The sequence below is a fragment of the Xenopus tropicalis genome, chromosome 5 (assembly GCF_000004195.4).
Source record: "Xenopus tropicalis strain Nigerian chromosome 5, UCB_Xtro_10.0, whole genome shotgun sequence".
NCBI lineage: Eukaryota > Metazoa > Chordata > Amphibia > Anura > Pipidae > Xenopus > Xenopus tropicalis.
The window spans coordinates 8,811,492-8,833,193 of NC_030681.2; the positions used below are offsets into that span (position 1 = coordinate 8,811,492).

Genomic DNA, 21,702 nt, shown 5'->3' on the forward strand with positions numbered 1-21,702 from the left:
ATTACTCTGAAAGAGGGTTTTGTTTAGTCGCTGAATGTCAGCTGACATGTGCCCACACTGATTTATCTAGTGTCCCTCCCCTGCCAGTGCTATTGCCCTCTGTGCCAGGGGTATACAGGGTTTGTATAGTGTATGGAGGGGCTGCGTGGCAGTAAGTGGTTGGCATTGCCCTATTGGCAGTGCTGCTGTGTGCGCTTCCCCCCCCCCCCCCCCCAAGAAGTAAAAAGGTTAATATTTTGCCTGCCCCCTAAGGGTGGCTAAGGGAGCGTGATGTTTACATCCACAAGTGGGCGGAGCAAGGGGAGGCGGCCTGCTGCTGCCGCTGTAGTGATAACACCAGAGGAGGAGACACTGATTGTTGCTCCTGAGGCCCCGGGGGTTGGGGGGGGGGGGAGGTGGTACAGGATTGGAGGAATCCCTGAAACCTGAGGGAGGGGGGGACCAGCCTGCAATTAGACTTGGGCCCCTTCTAATGCTCTATGTGTGCAAAGCAGCTGCTTTAAATGATCCATAAAGTCAGGGCCTCGCTCACAGACAGGATGCTGGGAGTTGTAGTCAAGTCGTATCCGGAGAGTGTGTAGCTCAGTGAAATTGCAGTTGGTGTATTGTTACTCAGTGAAACATCCATATGCCTGGGTATAGCTTGTTGTCAGGGATGGGGGATCGCAGGGGCCACGGGCGCCTCTACTGTCAGTTGGGGGACATTTTTATGAAGGTTCTGCACCTGTTGCTTGCTGGGAATTGTGGGAGAAAGGTGCCAATCCCTGGTGTGCAATGATAAATAGGGAATAATGTACCCCCAGATTGCCCTTAGTGGCTGTTGTGGCCTTTAGCCCAAACAGGGAGGGGGGTCCATTTATTACATAGAGATGCAAGAACCCTTCTGATTTGGCCCATGGGATCAGATAACCAGTTGGGTGCATATCTGGGCCTAAAACTCCCATTACTGATTTAGAACCATACAGATCGGACCTGGGGATGGGGATAGGCAATCTGGGGGGGGCAGCTGGCGTGGCTACTGACCCTGTGTCTCTCTTACAGCCAGACAGTGGACCTCCTGATGCAGGAGTCAGGATGCCGATTGGAGCACCCCTCTGCCACCAAGTTCCGCAACCACGTTATGGAAGGGGAGTGGGACAAGGTAAATCTACTATCTGGCATGGGGGGCACATTCTCTGGTGCACATCTTTTTCCTGCGGTGTCTGTGCCATGGGCTACCTGAGCCCTGTCCTTACTCAATGCCCATTTCTTATTTGCAGGCAGAGAACGACTTGAATGAGCTGAAGTCTCTGGTGCACTCCCCGCACGCTGTCGCGGTAAGGAGAACCTTCCCTTTGTGCCACTCACTGCCCCATGGTGTGACTACAACTCCCAGCATCCACTTAAAGCTGTCGGAGAATCCAGGAAGTGTTAGTTTGCCCGTAGTTTAGCCACAGATTTGAGCCCCACCCTTTATGGTGGCCATATGAGGCCCAACCCCCTTCTCTGACCGATGGCCCTATGGGATTAGTGGTTTAGAAGAGGGCACGGAGAGTATTAAAGGTCAAGTAAACACATAAGGAGTCACTCATGATTGGCTGCTGGACTGTATAGCCAACTGCATTCATGTTTGTTGCCAGTCACTGCTTCCAGAAGCGCCAGCACTTGCTTCCAATGATTTCATGCCGTTTAGTGAGAGGGCGTGGCCCAGACTGGCATTATGGCAGTTGAGAAATAGAATCATAAATAAGGTCCGGTTGCCACCCTGCTGTACAGGCTGCGGCACCATCCCGCCCGCTTATTGTCACCGAGTAAGGAGCCTGTAACTGTGGCAGCTCCCCGGGAGCCATCTTTAGCCGTGTCTCCTAGCCACTATGCACTGCCACTCTCCTAGCCCACCGGGCCACGCTGAACCAGGCCTCTGCTCCCAATTACCTGTGACCCCAGCTCCCCAATGTGTTACTCAGCCATGACAACAGCAATGGGAAGCCCAGGGAGCTTTCTACTGGTCGCGACAAGGACCAAAATACATAAATCTGTATACTAAGCGGCAGGGGATGTCACCACTAAAGTGGGAGTAATAATTAAATTATATACTGTGCACTAGTTGCCCTGGCATGGCAAGTACCCAGAGGTCCAAACAGCCCCCCCCCCAGTGACTGTCTGTGGCACCTTACAGCAACCCCCCTGGCATTCCCAGTACCCAGAGGCACAAACAGCCCCCCCAGCCCAATAAATAGTGACTGTCTGTTTCACCTTACAGCCCCCCTGGCATTCCCAGTACCCAGAGGCACAAACAGCCCCCCCAGCCCAATAAATAGTGACTGTCTGTGGCACCTTACAGCCCCCCTGGCATTCCCAGTACCCAGAGGCACAAACAGCCCCCCCCCCAGCCCAATAAATAGTGACTGTCTGTTTCACCTTACAGCCCCCCTGGCATTCCCAGTACCCAGAGGCACAAACAGCCCCCCCAGCCCAATAAATAGTGACTGTCTGTGGCACCTTACAGCCCCCCTGGCATTCCCAGTACCCAGAGGCACAAACAGCCCCCCCCCCAGCCCAATAAATAGTGACTGTCTGTGGCACCTTACAGCCCCCCTGGCATTCCCAGTACCCAGAGGCACAAACAGCCCCCCCAGCCCAATAAATAGTGACTGTCTGTGGCACCTTACAGCCCCCCTGGCATTCCCAGTACCCAGAGGCACAAACAGCCCCCCCCAGCCCAATAAATAGTGTCTGTCTGTGGCACCTTACAGCCCCCCTGGCATTCCCAGTACCCAGAGGCACAAACAGCCCCCCCCCCAGCCCAATAAATAGTGACTGTCTGTGGCACCTTACAGCCCCCCTGGCATTCCCAGTACCCAGAGGCACAAACAGCCCCCCCAGCCCAATAAATAGTGACTGTCTGTGGCACCTTACAGCCCCCCTGGCATTCCCAGTACCCAGAGGCACAAACAGGCCCCCCGCCCAATAAATAGTGACTGTCTGTGGCACCTTACAGCCCCCCTGGCATTCCCAGTACCCAGAGGCACAAACAGGCCCCCCGCCCAATAAATAGTGACTGTCTGTGGCACCTTACACCCCCCTGGCATTCCCAGTACCCAGAGGCACAAACAGCCCCCCCCCCCCCCAGCCCAATAAATAGTGACTGTCTGTGGCACCTTACACCCCCCTGGCATTCCCAGTACCCAGAGGCACAAACAGCCCCCCCCCCCAGCCCAATAAATAGTGACTGTCTATGGCATCTTCAAGAAACCACAACCCACAGATTGCCAGTTGGGCCTGATTGTAGCCATTTATTTTACTGCTCTGAGTTCTTAAATGGCTTTACATAAAGGAGAAGGAAATTCATATTTATGAGGGGGGTGCATTCTGTTAGACCCCCCCCCCCCCCCTGTAAATACAGTCACTTCAGGCTGGCGCTCTGCAATACTGTGCTTATTTGTGCCCTGGGTACCCCTGGAACTATAGCGGGGTGACTGTTACCCCAATGTTTCTATATATCTGTAACCTTGTTATGGGCTAAGGGGGCCCAGCCTGAAGGCCAGTTAGGGGGGGATTTGGGGTGAGTGCTTATTTGTGCCCTGGGTACCCCTGGAACTATAGCGGGGTGACTGTTACCCCAATGTTTCTATATATCTGTAACCTTGTTATGGGCTAAGGGGGCCCAGCCTGAAGGCCAGTTAGGGGGGGATTTGGGGTGAGTGCTTATTTGTGCCCTGGGTACCCCTGGAACTATAGCGGGGTGACTGTTACCCCAATGTTTCTATATATCTGTAACCTTGTTATGGGCTAAGGGGGCCCAGCCTGAAGGCCAGTTAGGGGGGGATTTGGGGTGAGTGCTTATTTGTGCCCTGGGTACCCCTGGAACTATAGCAGGGTGACTGTTACCCCAATGTTTCTATATATCTGTAACCTTGTTATGGGCTAAGGGGGCCCAGCCTGAAGGCCAGTTAGGGGGGGATTTGGGGTGAGTGCTTATTTGTGCCCTGGGTACCCCTGGAACTATAGCAGGGTGACTGTTACCCCAATGTTTCTATATATCTGTAACCTTGTTGTGAGCTATAGGCCCCTGGCCAAGTTGTGTATGATATGGGGGGCTCTGAGGTATATAATGCCTACGGAAGTGCCATAAAATATATTTTGCTGTTAGTAGTTGGATACCTGCCTATTGTATATACACCATAGCTAGGCACCCATTCATGTCTAAAGGTGGTATAAAACTACAGCTCCCATCATCCCCTGTGTAGCTGGGCTGTTGGAGGCATTATGAAGGCCCAGGCTCCCCCCATGTTTACGTGTTTGTATCCATGATAGGGAAGTGAATGTATTGAGTGTGTAATCGTTACACAGGGGGCAGCAGTCTGGGGCCCATCTGTGTCTCCAATGCAGCAGGAAAGCTTTATAAATGACAAAAGAGGAATTTAATTTGGCCCCATAGCAGTCATCTGGAAACAGGAGCTGTGAGCCGCAGCGTCAGGATGATTGGGGAGATATCTATCTTCTGGGGGGAGAGAACATTGCAGGGATGTACTGAGTCGGCTGCTTGTATTCAGCGCAGATCCTCCCACGGGCGGAATCCAGCCTCTGGGGGGGGCTCTGTTACCGTACCCTACTGTGGGCTCTATGGGAGAGGTGCCAGTGATGCCCCCCCACCTTCTGATTGATAACCTACAGATCCACAGTTTTTTCTGCCAGTAGTGGCAACCACATTGTGCTCCCAGGCTTATGGGGGGCAGTTAATTATTAAGGCTCCTCCGAGCACAACAGAGTGGGTGGGGCTTTGTTTAGAAAAGAGATAAAGATGGCTGAAGCCAGTAGAGGTGAGGGTGAGCACCCTGCAATAAATACAGGACTTTGCCTCCAAAGGAAATAAAACCTACACACAAAGTATAGGAACCCAGTCTGTCCAGTCAGGTTCTTGCTTCTTTCATTTGTTGGGCTTTCTGGTTCTGTAACTCTCAGCATGGGGGAGGAGTTATGCAAAGCACTACATCCTATGGACCATTTCGCAGGCTGGGGCCCATCCCTTTAGTGGGACGCGTGGCCCCAGGGACCCGGCCTAGACTGGAACTCAAAATTGGCCCTGGTGTTGCAAGGACACAGAGGCCCAAACAGCCCCCCCAGCCCAATAAATAGTGACTGTCTGTGGCACCTTACAGCCCCCCTGGCATTCCCAGTACCCAGAGGCACAAACAGCCCCCCAGCCCAATAAATAGTGAGTGTCTGTGGCACCTTACAGCCCCCCTGGCATTCCCAGTACCCAGAGGCACAAACAGCCCCCCCCAGCCCAATAAATAGTGACTGTCTGTGGCACCTTACAGCCCCCCTGGCATTCCCAGTACCCAGAGGCACAAACAGCCCCCCCCCAGCCCAATAAATAGTGACTGTCTGTGGCACCTTACAGCCCCCCTGGCATTCCCAGTACCCAGAGGCACAAACAGCCCCCCCAGCCCAATAAATAGTAACTGTCTGTGGCACCTTACAGCCCCCTGGCATTCCCAGTACCCAGAGGCACAAACAGCCCCCCCAGCCCAATAAATAGTGACTGTCTGTGGCACCTTACAGCCCCCCTGGCATTCCCAGTACCCAGAGGCACAAACAGCCCCCCCAGCCCAATAAATAGTGACTGTCTGTGGCACCTTACAGCCCCCCTGGCATTCCCAGTACCCAGAGGCACAAACAGCCCCCCCCCCAGCCCAATAAATAGTGACTGTCTGTGGCACCTTACAGCCCCCCTGGCATTCCCAGTACCCAGAGGCACAAACAGCCCCCCCAGCCCAATATATAGTGACTGTCTGTGGCATCTTACAGCCCCCCTGGCATTCCCAGTACCCAGAGGCACAAACAGCCCCCCAGCCCAATAAATAGTGACTGTCTGTGGCACCTTACAGCCCCCCTGGCATTCCCAGTACCCAGAGGCACAAACAGCCCCCCCAGCCCAATAAATAGTGACTGTCTGTTGCACCTTACAGCCCCCCTGGCATTCCCAGTACCCAGAGTCACAAACAGCCCCCCCCCCCAGCCCAATAAATAGTGACTGTCTGTGGCACCTTACAGCCCCCCTGGCATTCCCAGTACCCAGAGGCACAAACAGCCCCCCCAGCCCAATATATAGTGACTGTCTGTGGCACCTTACAGCCCCCCTGGCATTCCCAGTACCCAGAGGCACAAACAGCCCCCCCCCAGCCCAATAAATAGTGACTGTCTGTGGCACCTTACAGCAGCCCCTCTGACATTTGTTCTACAATATCCCACCCCTGTATATATAATATGGGCCAGTCTATTCTAAGCAGCTCTGCATTGTTAGTGTGTCTTTGGGTCACTGGCCCTAGCATAACACCTAGATTGCACCTTACATTCCAGACCTGAGAGTTGCACAATACTAATTGCTAATGGATTACAGTACTGCTGCCTGCTAATCTTTGGTTGGACCAGCCCATTAAATCCGGGTCTGGGCAACTTGCAGGCCTCCCACTGATACTGAACTAGAGCTCCCAGCTTCTGCCCTTGCCTGTATTGCACATAGAAAGGACTGTCTGTTGGTTACACCTATTTGTTACAGTGGGTAGCAATTAAATTCACAAAGTGAAAAACCATTGACATTTTTTATTGAATATATTGACATTTTTGGGTTTACGTCCCCTTAAAGGATGTAACTGCAAAGTTAATAAGTTTTGCCTTATATTAATATTAGTGTAGTTTTGCCCCAGCCCAGTAGTTAAAGGAATACGTTGCTGTGAGTGGTGCCTTTGTTTTCTGCCTGTGTGCAGTTGTAAGCGGAAAAAATTCCAGTACCCCCTTTGCTTGGCCAGTTTCAGGCCCAGGGGGGGCTGGGGGGGGGGGTAAGCAGAGTCTCAAATTGCAAACAAGGGAATCAGCTGATCGCTGACTCTGCCTTCCAGCTGATTCATTTGTTGATCAATGGGTGCTTCCTGGCCAATGGGGGAGGGGAGGGAGGCAGAGGAAGTGATGTCAGCAGGGCAGGAGTGTTTGTTTATCTGCTCTAGGGCTTAAAGGGACAGTGTGTCCATGTTTGTTATGGGCAAATGAGGGCTTTGGGACTCTTAGTGCTGTGTCAGTAAGGGCATGATTACCCAAGTCACTGAAAGTAACAGTAAAGTCTTGAAATCTGCTGGTTTTTTACTATTATAAACCCTTATATAGTCCTGGCATATTCCTTGGCCCTCTGGATCTGATCTCTTTACAGTAGGATGTGTTGCTCCGAATTAGCACTGAATTAGCCCGGTGTGACTGCTCTATGCACATGAATTACGCATATGTTATGTTATGGGGTATTTTTGGTAAAGAACGCATCAACATTAATTAACGGCTTTCATTTTTATGTGTAAGTGTAATTGCTGTAGGAAACTGTTATCTGCCCGGCTGTTTTAATTTTCTGCACTGCTAGTCCTGAGTCCTGAAACAATGTAGCACTTACCAGTCAATACAAAAACAGACCTCATGAGTCAGAACCAAAGAGATAAACAAATGCAGCTCGTAGAATTATTATTCTGTTTTCATGCAACTTGCTCTTTTCTGTAAAGAAGTGTCTGGCACTAACAGGCTGTTTCATTGGCTGATTTGACATACATGGATGGGGTGGGTCATACTGACAACGTAGGGGGGGTGGGCTACGGTGGCCAGCAGGCCTACAGTGGCCCTTTATTATTATTATTATTATTATTATTATTATTATTATTAACATTTATTTATAAAGTGCCAACATATCCCGCAGCGCTGTACAATAAGTGGGTTTCATACAATGGACATACAGAGTAACATATAAAGCAACCAATAACCGATACAGGAGGGGAAGAGAGACCTGCCCAAAAGAGCTTACAATCTACTTTAGATGAGGACTTCATCAGTGTGCCCAGATTTTTGGCCAGGTGTTGCTAGGGCAGGCCCGCCCAAGGGCACCATACACTGCCCAATATATGCTGCCTACTGTTGGATCCTCCAGACCGAGTCAGCAGCTTATCAGCCTGTGTATGGCCAGATTCAGTTGCTGAAATTGGCCAACTTTGTCTCCCTGTCTGTGTATGTATTATCAGAAATGGTCATGGCTGGCTTCCTAGCCAAAAGCTGATTGGTTGGTAGATGTGGAGCACGTTAGTTAATTACAGTGTTTGGGCCTTGGGCTGATTCAATGCCCATATGCTCTGGCTAACATAGAATGCCTGTTACATTGGCAAGGACAAGGACAATTTTCAGTTGGTGTTTTTTTTTTCTTTCTAGTTTGGAAATATTTTGCTCTGTTTACCAGCTCTCCATTTTGAAATGTCAGTAGCTACCTGGTTGCAATGATCCAGTTTGCTCTAGCAACCAGGTAGTTGTTTGAATGAGAAACTGGAAGATGAATAGGCAGGGGTCATGAATAAAAAATAACAATAAAATTGTAGCCTCACAGAGCAGTAGTTTTTGGCTACAGAAGTCAGAGACCCCCCTTTGGAGTCTGGAAAGAGGTAGAAGAGAAAGGCAAATAATTCAGTAAGACCAATTGAAAAGTTTCTAATGGGACATTCCATAAGCTGCTTGAAGATGAGCCGTCCCTTGATTAGTAATGAACTAATTACTTGCATTGTTTGCTGCCGCTGAGATATTATTGTATGGGATCCAGTATCTCCTCTGACCTGGCTGTTTGAAATGTTTGTTGGCAGGCGTGCCGCCCTTCCTCCGGAGGATCAGGGAGTGAACATTCCCCCACGTCCTGCCCCACCGCAGACGTCATTCGGGTGAGTAGAAGTTCTTACTTGTTGCTCCAATAATATCCCCCTTAAAGGGCCAGTGTACCCGCTCGTGCAGCACAAACCCGCTCTGTACTGCCTGTTCCCTCATCAGCCTTCTGTTAGTGTTTATTTAGTCTATACTGCTTACAGCATCTTGGGGTCCGTTAAACTACTGTGTGGGCTTTGGTCAGTGTGAAGGGCATTAATGATAAGTTTCTGGTTGATATTAATGGAGAATGTAATGCTAGAAATGCTGTATTTTATATCCTGTACTTACTGTACCAGTCCAGAGGTCCAGCAGCCCTATAACCATAATGACCCAGGCCTATACAGTTGCCCCCAGCAGCTCCCCATCTTGGATCTTGTTAGGCCATCTTTTGTGTGTCAGTGGAATTGCACATGCTCAGTGAGCTCTAGGCTGCTGCTGAGATGCTCAGGGGCGGGGAAATCATCAAGCAGGAAGTGAGGTTCATCTGCCATAGAAGCTGATGCTACAGGCTGATTACCAATCAATATATATACTGTATAGTGTGCCCGTTATAGTGTATATATACTGTATAGTGGGCCCGTTATAGTGTGTATATACTGTATAGTGGACCCGTTATAGTGTGTATATACTGTATAGTGGACCCGTTATAGTGTGTATATACTGTATAGTGGGCCCGTTATAGTGTGTATATACTGTATAGTGGGCCTGTTATAGTGTATATACTGTATAGTGTGCCCGTTATAGTGTGTATATACTGTATAGTGGGCCCGTTATAGTGTATATATACTGTATAGTGGGCCCGTTATAGTGTGTATATACTTTATAGTGGGCCTGTTATAGTGTATATACTGTATAGTGTGCCCGTTATAGTGTGTATATACTGTATAGTGGGCCCGTTATAGTGTATATATACTGTATAGTGGGCCCGTTATAGTGTGTATATACTGTATAGTTGGCCCGTTATAGTGTGTATATACTGTATAGTGGGCCCGTTATAGTGTATATATACTGTATAGTGGGCCCGTTATAGTGTGTATATACTGTATAGTTGGCCCGTTATAGTGTGTATATACTGTATAGTGGGCCCGTTATAGTGTGTATATACTGTATAGTGGGCCCGTTATAGTGTATATATACTGTATAGTGGGCCCGTTATAGTGTGTATATACTGTATAGTGGGCCCGTTATAGTGTGTATATACTGTATAGTGGGCCCGTTATAGTGTATATATACTGTATAGTGGGCCCGTTATAGTGTGTATATACTGTATAGTTGGCCCGTTATAGTGTGTATATACTGTATAGTGGGCCCGTTATAGTGTATATATACTGTATAGTGGGCCCGTTATAGTGTATATATACTGTATAGCGGGCCCGTTATAGTGTATATATACTGTATAGGGGGCCCGTTATAGTGTGTATATACTGTATAGTGGGCCCGTTATAGTGTATATATACTGTATAGTGGGCCCGTTATAGAGTGTATATACTGTATAGTTGGCCCGTTATAGTGTATATATACTGTATAGGGGCCCGTTATAGTGTATATATACTGTATAGGGGGCCCGTTATAGTGTATATATACTGTATAGGGGGCCCGTTATAGTGTGTGTATATATACTGTATAGGGGGCCCGTTATAGTGTGTGTATATATACTGTATAGGGGGCCCGTTATAGTGTGTGTATATATACTGTATAGGGGGCCCGTTATAGTGTGTGTATATATACTGTATAGGGGGCCCGTTATAGTGTGTGTATATATACTGTATAGCGGGCCCGTTATAGTGTGTGTGTATATATACTGTATAGCGGGCCCGTTATAGTGTGTGTATATATACTGTATAGCGGGCCCGTTATAGTGTATATATACTGTATAGCGGGCCCGTTATAGTGTATATATACTGTATAGCGGGCCCGTTATAGTGTGTATATAGACTGTATAGCGGGCCCGTTATAGTGTGTATATAGACTGTATAGCGGGCCCGTTATAGTGTGTATATATACTGTATAGCGGGCCCGTTATAGTGTATATATACTGTATAGGGGGCCCGTTATAGTGTATATATACTGTATAGGGGGCCCGTTATAGTGTATATATACTGTATAGGGGGCCCGTTATAGTGTATATATACTGTATAGGGGGCCCGTTATAGTGTATATATACTGTATAGGGGGCCCGTTATAGTGTATATATACTGTATAGGGGGCCCGTTATAGTGTATATATACTGTATAGGGGGCCCGTTATAGTGTATATATACTGTATAGGGGGCCCGTTATAGTGTATATATACTGTATAGCGGGCCCGTTATAGTGTGTGTATATACTGTATAGCGGGCCCGTTATAGTGTGTGTGTATATATACTGTATAGCGGGCCCGTTATAGTGTGTGTATATATACTGTATAGCGGGCCCGTTATAGTGTGTGTATATATACTGTATAGCGGGCCCGTTATAGTGTGTGTATATATACTGTATAGCGGGCCCGTTATAGTGTGTGTATATATACTGTATAGCGGGCCCGTTATAGTGTGTGTATATATACTGTATAGCGGGCCCGTTATAGTGTGTGTATATAGACTGTATAGCGGGCCCGTTATAGTGTGTGTATATAGACTGTATAGCGGGCCCGTTATAGTGTGTATATAGACTGTATAGCGGGCCCGTTATAGTGTGTATATAGACTGTATAGCGGGCCCGTTATAGTGTGTATATAGACTGTATAGCGGGCCCGTTATAGTGTGTATATATACTGTATAGCGGGCCCATTATAGTGTGTATATATACTGTATATAATGAGTGGGCCCCTAAGCGCAGATAAGTGACAGCAGCCCAGAGCATGTGCTGGAAATCGGCAGAGAAGAAGATGGGGGGCTACTGGGGGCATGTTTGGGGGGCACAGACCTTCCCCGCTAAGGGTGAGTGCTACACACGGCTGTGTAACAGAAGGCCATACAGTATAATATTTCTAGCCCATTTCTTTTTTTAGTTCTCCTTTATGGAATGTTGGCCATACACATTAGTATTAGGCCGCTGCTGGTTTATTCCCCAACCCTTTATGGCTGCAGGCAATGAGCTGTGCTCCTTCTGTATCTCATTGCTTCCCCACAGTTTCACAGCCCAATGGAAAATGATTGTTTGTTTGTAAAAAGAAAAAAAAAGAAAATTTAGTTTTTTTTATCTATTGACGGAGGTTAAGATTCTGGAAAGCTCGGAAGGTTCTGTGTTATCTACTGTTTATAGTGGGACACGGTTAGAATGCAGGGAACCTATTGATCTCTGTGTAGCGATGGGTTAGCCAAACACTAGGAGGCCAGGAGCAGCTTTATGTTCTGATACACATAGGTTTCCTATTCCAGGTATAGTGACTGACTGGCCTATGAGGATTTGCATTGGATTGAGTGGAAGAGTTGTAGTTCAGGGAGGTTAGTGAAGGTATTTGCATGCTGGAGAGCTGGCTGTTACCGGAGAGCAGGACAGGTTTTGGCTGTAGGGGCGGCAGCGCTCTCCCAAATATTTCAAATATTTCTTCCGACTCACATATTCCATGTATTGGTCCAAGACACAAACAAGATCAGGGGGAAGAGCCCATCAGGGGTAGAATATAGCAACCGTTGTTATGTTAGAACTTCCTAAATCCATTGGCTCTTCCATTGTTGCTGGTGAATGTAAACCGATAGCCCCCGGCTTATGGGCAGGTTGGGAGTTGTAGTTCTGCAGAGGCAGCCATATACAGTACGCATAATGTACTGTTGTTGTCGTTCGTTCTTTTTGGAAATATGGGTTTCCTTTTTTTTATCTCACTTGGGCCAGTCTGTAAAGCTGTGCGGGCAGACCCACTGGGAGGTGATTTATCAACACTGGGCAATTCTGCCCATGGGCAGTAACCCTATGGCAACCTATTAAATTGTTGCATTCATTGTCCATCCTGCAGCTGTCTGGAAAAAGCCTGTCACTGATTGGTTTCTATGGGTTACTGCCTGTAGGCAGAATTGCCCACTGTTTATAAATGTGCCCCACTGACTTGGCACGGGAGGCCAAATAACGAATGTTTCCTGCGTTGGCCGCCCAGGGACTGAATCCACTAGTTTAGGAGCCGGCCAATCCCGAATCCTTTGTAAAAAAAAAAAAAAAAAAAAAAAGGTTGGGCTGAATCCCCCAGATTCAGATTCGGTTTGGCCAGAGGCATGGATTTGGCCGAATCCTAATCCTGCTGAAAATGGCCAAATCCCGGATTCCCTGCATCCCTAATAGCATTACATTATTTGCCATTGGAGCCAACAACTGTTGACCTCCGTTCACCTTTAGCTCCTAGCCACATTTGGCTACATTAGCTAGGGCCGCGCTGGGCAACCAGTTCCCCTGTGTATGCTTTGAAGTCAATGGCAAAGCAATTCGGGATGCAGAGTAGGAAACTGCTCGGGCAACAAAACATTCCAAGTGTGCCATTGCCCTGAAAGTATCCCTTGCTCCAGTGGGTTCTGGTGTTCTTTTTATAAAAGCAGATGGCATTCAGGCTTTAGCTGGCATTCAGGCTTTAGCTGGCCCTTAGCGGGGGGCTGGTGTGAGGCTGGCGGTGCAGCAATATGAGTGGAGTGGTTTGACCTTGGGGTATATATACGCGGCACATCGGGGGAGCACATTCCTGCTGCACTGGCACACAGCTATTTTAGCAGGACATGGAGCCCATAGTCATTTCCCAGAGGAGCAGCAGGAGTAATGGCGGGGGGGTGTCTGTACCCCCAATGAAATAGTGCCTCTAGTGGCTGAATGACCATAAACCTGATGGAATATTTGGCCTCACCAAGCAGTAACTTAGAATGAAATCGGACAAGTCCGATATATATTATCATCCGAGTACAGCGAGCCCATCTTTCCCATTCGGTTTCCCAACATTCGGTTGACCTTTCTCACTCTCCCATTAAAGGGTAACTAAACCCTGCCGAAGGGCTGTGCACTGTGCCGGCATCCAACCAGACTCCAGTTTAAAGCTACTTTAAACTGTAGCTTGTAATGGCTTTAAGGTGAAACTTCAGGCATGATAAATTGTTGTTTTGGGGGCCTTCACTTTATTTCTTAGTGGCCCCCCAAGCTGGCTCCAGACGTGAGAGAATATTCTGGAACCTTTTGTTTTTGTGCCAGTGTAGAACCCGTCGGATTAAAATCTCTGTAAAGCCTCATGGTACTGTACCCTGCATAGAAGTATTAGGAAAACTGTAATTATAGGGTACGCAGAGAAGAACCTTTTTATCTGCGTTTTCACATGGGGTGTGGGAGCTGTTATACAGCTTACGCTACAGAAGGGAAATTAAATATCCATTAAGTGAAGTTACCCTATAGCAGGCAGGATACTTCTGTTCCATTTGTTCTATGGATATTTCAGTAGATATCTGCAAAATGAGTGTTATGACTGCTCATATTCAAGCATAGCATGCCTGGGTTTGGGTTTGCATCCCCTTTAACTGCTCTTAGGGGTTATCTTGCCTGTTAGGGGATCCCTGCATTCTAAGTGCAACTTGTAGGGTTTCTCTTTTTGGACCTGACCCAGAATCCCAGGCTCGGTGCTGATCACACTGGAATGGATTGCTTGTTATGCCAGCTGTTCCCCAGCTGGGCTGGATTTGGCTATGGCGGCAGGGTTAGGTACCGTACATATGGTACGTATTTATTGGCCCCCCTGGTTATCAGAAGCTCCCAGCATGAAATAATTCCTGCGCGGCGCAGTGTGTGGCACAAACATTCCCTTGCAGGGGAGACTATGTACAAACCGCATAAGGCAAAATGGTGGGTTCTATTACTGTTCCTAATATTTACCCCTTCTCCTTTCTTGTGCGACAGAGGATGAAGTTTTTGCTGCTGCAGCAGAAGTACCTGGAATACCTGGAGGATGGGAAGGTCCTGGAAGCGCTGCAAGTGCTGCGCTGTGAGCTCACCCCACTGAAATACAATACAGAACGGATTCACGTGCTCAGTGGGTAAGAAGGGGAGGCGGGGGGGGGGGGTTCCTTTAGATCCAGCCGTGACTTTCCTAATGTTTCCCTCCTTTGTGTGTCGCCACATTACTACCAGCTGTGCAACTGGGAAAACATGGGATGGAGAGGGAAGCCGCATCATCTCCTCCCCCCATTACAGGAAACCTCAGTACAAAGCTGTGGGATCTGGCACTGGGCATTCGCTTGCCCCACACACTCCTAGATCCTGTTACTGAGCTGCCACAGGATATTGGCTTCTTACTGGGCACCACTCACTTCCTTTGTATTGTGCCCACTTGCCTACAGCTGGCTCGGGCACATCAGCCCTGCAGCGGGGTTGTTATATGCAGCAGCAAACACCCCAGCTGTACCAGTGCAGGAATGGCTGCCCCCGGGGCTACACAGCGGGGTATTTATATAAACTATAGTAGGGTTTCTGTACAAACACACCAGCTGTACCGGTGCAGGAATGGCTGCCCCCGGGGCTACACAGCGGGGTATTTATATAAACTATAGTAGGGTTTCTGTTGCAAACACCCCAGCTGTACCAGTGCAGGAATGGCTGCCCCCGGGGCTACACAGCGGGGTATTTATATAAACTATAGTAGGGTTTCTGTACAAACACACCAGCTGTACCGGTGCAGGAATGGCTGCCCCCGGGGCTACACAGCGGGGTATTTATATAAACTATAGTAGGGTTTCTGTAGCAAACACCCCAGCTGTACCAGTGCAGGAATGGCTGCCCCCCCCTGGGGCTACACAGCAGGGTCTGGGGCTGCTAGTCCAGCAGAAGAAATAGCTACTGCTATGTTGTTCCAATGGCACAATTAGTTAGGACAGGTTTTATTAGCTCTCAGTTAAAGTGGTTTGCTTGTTTGACCTGATCACCAAATGAGCACCTAAGGTGGCTGATATTGGGTTAATTGCAATGACTGAGATAGGGGCAATTAGAGCGAAGACTGCATTAATGAGCCGATGTAGTCCCCAATCTGACTAAAAACATTAAACCTGCCCGGCGATATCTGCCCGATTTTCACCCAGAGACCAGTTTTGGGTAGGGCTGTTGGGGGTCCCCATACACAGGCAGATAAGGTCTAATTGGCAGGTCTTGAATTGGCAGGTTAAATCTGCCCGTGTATGGCCACCTTAATTTGTGCCAGGCAATAATATAGGGTTATCTATTAAACTGCCCTGGGGCCACCTGGATGGGCAAAGATTCTGTTTATTTATAAATAATTTGTTAATTGCCTCTGATTTGCAGATCTGCCCATGCATTATACATGGCCAGAAAAGCGGTTGGGCAGATGAATTATCTATTTGGAACCCATGGAATTGTTTGGCTGGTCTGAAAGGAGTTATCACTGCTTCCCCATGTGGCTTCTCAGTTCTCATATTGTGCTCCGGCCAATAAATGTCTCTGCTCTCCCCCTAGGTATTTAATGTGTAGCCATGCAGATGACCTACGTGCAAAGGCGGAGTGGGAAGGGAAAGGCACTGCGTCTCGCTCCAAACTCCTGGATAAACTCCAGAGTAAGTGGTTTACTCACTCACATCTTTAACGGTGAAAATACACACACACACACAAACCAGAAGGGATCCTGGTTCTGCTAATATTTTTTCCTTATCTTTTTATTCAAGCCATTGCATGTTTATTTTTTCAGCCTAGCTGTTGCTAGGTTATGTTGGACCCTAGCAACCAGTTTGTAGTCTAAGGCTAATGTCATACCTGGGAGTATCTCTGTCTAAAACTGCCATTTTTTTTTAGTCTATTTCGATGACTGTTACTATTTATGTGCCTTATCCAACAATCTGAAGCCCCCGCCTATCATTGAGGCTTGTACTTCAGACTGGCAACCTCCATATATTTTTGGCGGTTTTATTGGCAGTGTGGCATTTAGCTTACTACGGTCTTGTTTGTTCTGAGCTTATTTCTGATCCGGTTTGAGTACCACAAATCTATAGGTATATTTATATTCAGCTCATTTTATCCAATTCTCTCTTGGCAGCCTATTTGCCTCCGTCAGTGATGCTGCCCCCGCGGCGCCTGCAGACTCTGCTGCGCCAAGCTGTGGAATTACAGCGAGACCGCTGCCTCTACCATAACACAAAACTTGACAATAACTTGGACTCTGTGTCCCTGCTAATAGATCACGTCTGCAGCAGGTAAGCGCCCGACCCCGTCTGACCCGTGACTTTGGGCTTCTGTGATTGGTCGGCACGGCGCCATTTACACAGGGTTTTTTTGTTTCAGGAAACAGTTTCCGTGCTTCACACAGCAGGTGCTCACGGAGCATTGCAACGAGGTTTGGTTCTGTAAGTTCTCCAACGATGGCACTAAACTAGCGACCGGATCAAAAGACACCACCGTTATAATATGGCAGGTCGATCCAGTAAGTAGCACCGCAAATCTGTACGGATTTCATTGGCGGTCTGTTGTATGGAGTTTACGTGTGGCATGTACCCAGACAAATACCCCTGTGGGCTCTGAGAGTGGCCCCAGGTGGGTACCTTATCTACCCATAGTACCCCTGTGCTTATTCTTATATGACCACTAAGTCTGGGGATGCTAGCACTGCTTTTTGTAGTGTCTAATGCAGGGGTCTTCAAACTTTGTAAACAGGGGGCTAGTTCAGTCCCTCAGACTGTTGGGGGGCCGGACTAATGACGCTGAGCATCGCCTGTTGGGACACGGTAACGTGCTTTGGCCAAGGACGACGCTAAGGCAGACACGTACAGGTTAATTACCTTGGGGGGCTGCATCCGGCCCGCGGGCCATAGTTTGAGAACCCCTGGTCTAATGGGATTTCCCAGGCCGCCACAGGGATCCTATTGGAATCCATTGGTCTATGAACCTTTCCTGCTCTATTTTGGTAAAGGTCTCTATTTGTTCAGTTGGCCGATACATACGGGCAGTATAAATGTGCCACTAGAGCTGTTCAGATCAAGGTGCAGTAATAGGGCTCGCCCGTTTGACTCTTAGCCCTCCTGTTTGTTAGTGGATAATGGGAAACCAGTCTGTGAGGTTTATGGGCACACTTGTTCCCAACTTAATGGCTGCAATTTGAAAGATGCCAGAATGTTCCAGCAATAATTGGAGCTGTAAGCTGATTGGAATGGTAATTGCACAGCGCTGCTATCCGTGCAGAAGACTAAACACCCCATCCTCCCCTGCTGTGGCACAGAAGGAGGCACACCAGTAAAAGATCGCCCGTGGCTGCCCGCTTCCGTACCCGGAGAACTAGTTCACCCAGTTAACAGTGCGTGCATCCTAAGACTTGCCTGGCAAGGCCGGTAATAAACAAATACGGTCATGCCTGAGCGCCTCTAAAAATATCCCCATGGTTTGCTGTGATTCAGAGAGCGGCAAGGGAAACAAGGGCTGATGGGAAAAATCTTCCTCAGGCTCCGGGCTCAATGCTGCTCTCTGCCAGCCCGGCCTATAATGGTGCCATCAGCTCATTTGTCCATAACAGAAATACAGGGCCGTCAGCACTTCGGGGGGTTGTTTATACAGAGAATCCTAGCTGGGAATTGTTGTCCGACCCCCCTGATATCCCAGTGCAGCCCTCGTTTAAAACAGAACCATATTTTCCGTCACCCTCGATGCCGTTCCTGACAGAAGGCAGAAGTTGGCATTAGCCAAGCTGCAGAGCTGCCCGGCATTCCTGTAATAATCCCATAAATATAACAGATGCCCTCAACAAAAGCCGCCGTCTGGGACATGTCCAAATAAGGGCTAGCAGTCTTTTGGACCAAACCCAGTAGAACCCATTACACAAGAGCAGACAATGATTTACAGAGGAGGCCTGTTTTTGCTTCATCAAAAACACCTGCTGGAGAACTACACTTCCCATCATCCTTAGCAGCAGGTTTGAAGCCGCCTTTTGTTATTCCCTGACAAGGTATTCCTAAAGGTACTGGATATGATTATCTTCTTGGGTTTGGCGCTGTGAATTTTACACAACTTCTGGCTAATTGCAGCCATGTTTGAGCACTATTTACTCTTGTGTGGCGGTGGCTTCATAGCAGCAACTTCAGTAGCCATAAGGATGGAAAAGCTGGGGATCTGTTGAAATCAACTCATCCGGCAGTTAGATTTGTGCATTGCTGATGCGCAGATATAGGTGCCGGTTCAGACCAAGCTAATTGAATGCAGACTCTCGGATATAAAAGGAGTCTTTTCTCGATCAGTATTGGACCTCATTCAGATATATTTTGGGTCTTACAGAAACTCTCTTCAGCCTATGACCCTTTAGGCCTCAACATTTGGCGTGAGTGTGCCCTGGGTACCCCTGGAACTATAGCAGGGTGACTGTTACCCCAATGTTTCTATATATCTGTAACCTTGTTATGGGCTAAGGGGGCCCAGCCTGAAGGCCAGTTAGGGGGGATTTGGGGTGAGTGCTTATTTGTGCCCTGGGTACCCCTGGAACTATAGCGGGGTGACTGTTACCCCAATGTTTCTATATATCTGTAACCTTGTTATGGGCTAAGGGGGCCCAGCCTGAAGGCCAGTTAGGGGGGATTTGGGGCGAGTGCTTATTTGTGCCCTGGGTACCCCTGGAACTAATGCAGGGTGACTGTTACCCCAATGTTTCTATATATCTGTAACCTTGTTATGGGCTAAGGGGGCCCAGCCTGAAGGCCAGTTAGGGGGGGATTTAGGGTGAGTGCTTATTTGTGCCCTGGGTACCCCTGGAACTATAGCAGGGTGACTGATATATCTTTACTCTCAGGGCTTTGAGATCAGTAATAATGAATGTACCCTAACCCTAATGTTCTCTGTGCAGGACACACACCAGCTGAAATTGCTAAAGACATTAGAGGGCCATGCGTATGGGGTATCCTACCTAGCATGGAGCCCAGATGACAACTATCTAATTGCGTGCGGCCCAGACGATTGCTCCGAACTGTGGCTGTGGAATGTGCAAGTAAGCATGGCCGCCCTGGGAGGGAATACGTCCTGTTATTGGGCTTAGCTGCTTTTAATTAGAAAAAAATGAATTTGCCTTTCTAAGCACAGTAGAGGATTCTGGACGGATATTCATTTTTTGACCTAGATAAGTGTGAAGCCTCAAAAATTGCTAGCAAAGAATGATGGATTTGAAAGAGGTCCTCTCCCCAAAAACAATTATTTTTATATTTTATTTAATGAAAGAAGATGTAATTTTAAGCAGCTTCCTGACTACACATTTTCACTGGTTTTAAATGTATTTGTAAATGTAATCGCAGTCCGAAGCAGGCTTCAGTGAGTTGGCGTTGTGTGGCCCCTAAGGTATAGCACCAACAGATAACCACTTTGGTAAAAAGTTCCTTATAACCCTGTGGATTAATGATGTGTTGGACATTTGTACCAGCCCAAGGCCACCACAGCCTTTTGCAGGGAAGATCTGTGACCCTAAAGATGCCCCCAGTAGCCCCCCATCATTTTCTATGCTTAGGGACCCGCTCACTATATACAGTATATATACAATATAACCATTACAATATTCAGTATATATACAATATAACTCAATATTTAGTATAAATATAAAAATCATGACTTATGTCTAATCAGTAATTCATATTCACATTACATATACATATACCAGTGTAGTCTGCATTAGAATGTATTAATCAACATTGTATCAGCTATGATGACAGATAAAACGTACTTTCTGCTTGATGATTTCCCATGTCCCTAAGCTTAGCTTCTCAGCAGCAGCCCAGAGCCCACTGAGCATGTGCAGTGCCACTGACGCACAAAAGATGGCCTAACAAGATCCAAGATGGGGAGCTGCTGGGGGCAATTGTGAAGGCCTGGACCATTAGTGTTATAGGGCTGCTGAACCTCTGGGCTAGGATATAAAATGCAGGATTTCTAGCCATGTTCTTTTTAGGATTTTCTTCTCATTTAATATGTGGTCAAGCAACAGAAACTGATTAGAGTTGCTGGCAATGTGTCTAATACCAATACCAAAGTTATCTGGAACAAGAAAACATAGGCCCGTGCCACTTTTAAAGGCTTCAATTATTAAATGTTTTGGACAACGTAACATCTGCTTGGGGAACCAGGGGGGGCTGCACGATGCATGACCTTGAAACTTGCCCTTAATATTACAGACAGGTGAATTAAGGACAAAAATGAGCCAGTCCCATGAAGACAGTCTGACCAGCGTGGCATGGAATCCTGATGGGAAACGCTTTGTAACAGGAGGGCAGAGAGGCCAGTTCTACCAATGTGTAAGTTCTCCCTACCGCTATTTATACAGTTATGTGACGTTTGTGTCTCGTCTGATAACTTCTGGAACAAGAATAATATCCAAGGCTATTGTGCTCTTCAGATCTACAGTTGTGGTGTAGGTTTTGGTATATATAGTTATAAATGTGTATATATAGGTCTGTATAAGTATACGTAACTATGCACACTGGGTCTGTTGGAGGGGTGAACTTAATGGACTTTGGATTTTTTTATCAAACCAAATTAAAGGGTAAGTTCACTTTTAGTATGTTATAGAATGCCCAGTTCTAAGCAACATTTCAGTTGCTCTTTCAGTTAGATTGTAAGCTCCACTGGGGCAGGGAATGATGTAAATAGTGTACAATGCAAAGCGCTGCAGGATATATAAAGGATAATACTAACGTACCGTTTTGTGTTTGTAATACAGGATTTAGACGGCAACCTGCTTGACTCCTGGGAAGGGGTAAGAGTGCAATGTCTGTGGTGTTTAAGCGACGGCAAGACTGTCCTGGCCTCCGACACACACCAGCGAATCCGGGGTTATAACTTCGAGGACCTCACAGATAGAAACATGTGAGTAGCACCCTGTTTGTGTTTTGCCACAACATTCTCAGGTCTTGAGTAAGTAGCCAATAGAAACATTAGAATTTAACAGGTGCGTTCTGATAGGATCTGCCACCTCAGTGTATGAAGTTCTTACTCCTGGTATTTTTAGGGATTTGTAAGGAAGCTTATGTCAGCCATCTTACTAAGAGGGTCACATCAAAGGACCAGTTCCCTCTACCCATTCCCCTGTTAGAATGATTTTCCT

The 21,702-nt window shown here is 47.6% G+C and overlaps 1 protein-coding gene across 2 annotated transcripts in view; it reads left to right on the forward strand.

Moving 5' to 3' along the window:
• Positions 1 to 21,702, forward strand: part of wdr26 (WD repeat domain 26) — a 34,548-nt gene that overhangs the window by 2,891 nt on the left and 9,955 nt on the right. For both annotated transcript variants that reach the window (XM_031901755.1, NM_001045615.1), the window contains 10 exon segments: positions 1,042 to 1,141; positions 1,260 to 1,316; positions 8,643 to 8,717; positions 14,538 to 14,674; positions 16,104 to 16,201; positions 16,678 to 16,834; positions 16,923 to 17,061; positions 19,462 to 19,602; positions 20,774 to 20,893; positions 21,319 to 21,464. In XM_031901755.1, the coding sequence (XP_031757615.1) occupies positions 1,042 to 1,141; positions 1,260 to 1,316; positions 8,643 to 8,717; positions 14,538 to 14,674; positions 16,104 to 16,201; positions 16,678 to 16,834; positions 16,923 to 17,061; positions 19,462 to 19,602; positions 20,774 to 20,893; positions 21,319 to 21,464 (1,170 nt within the window).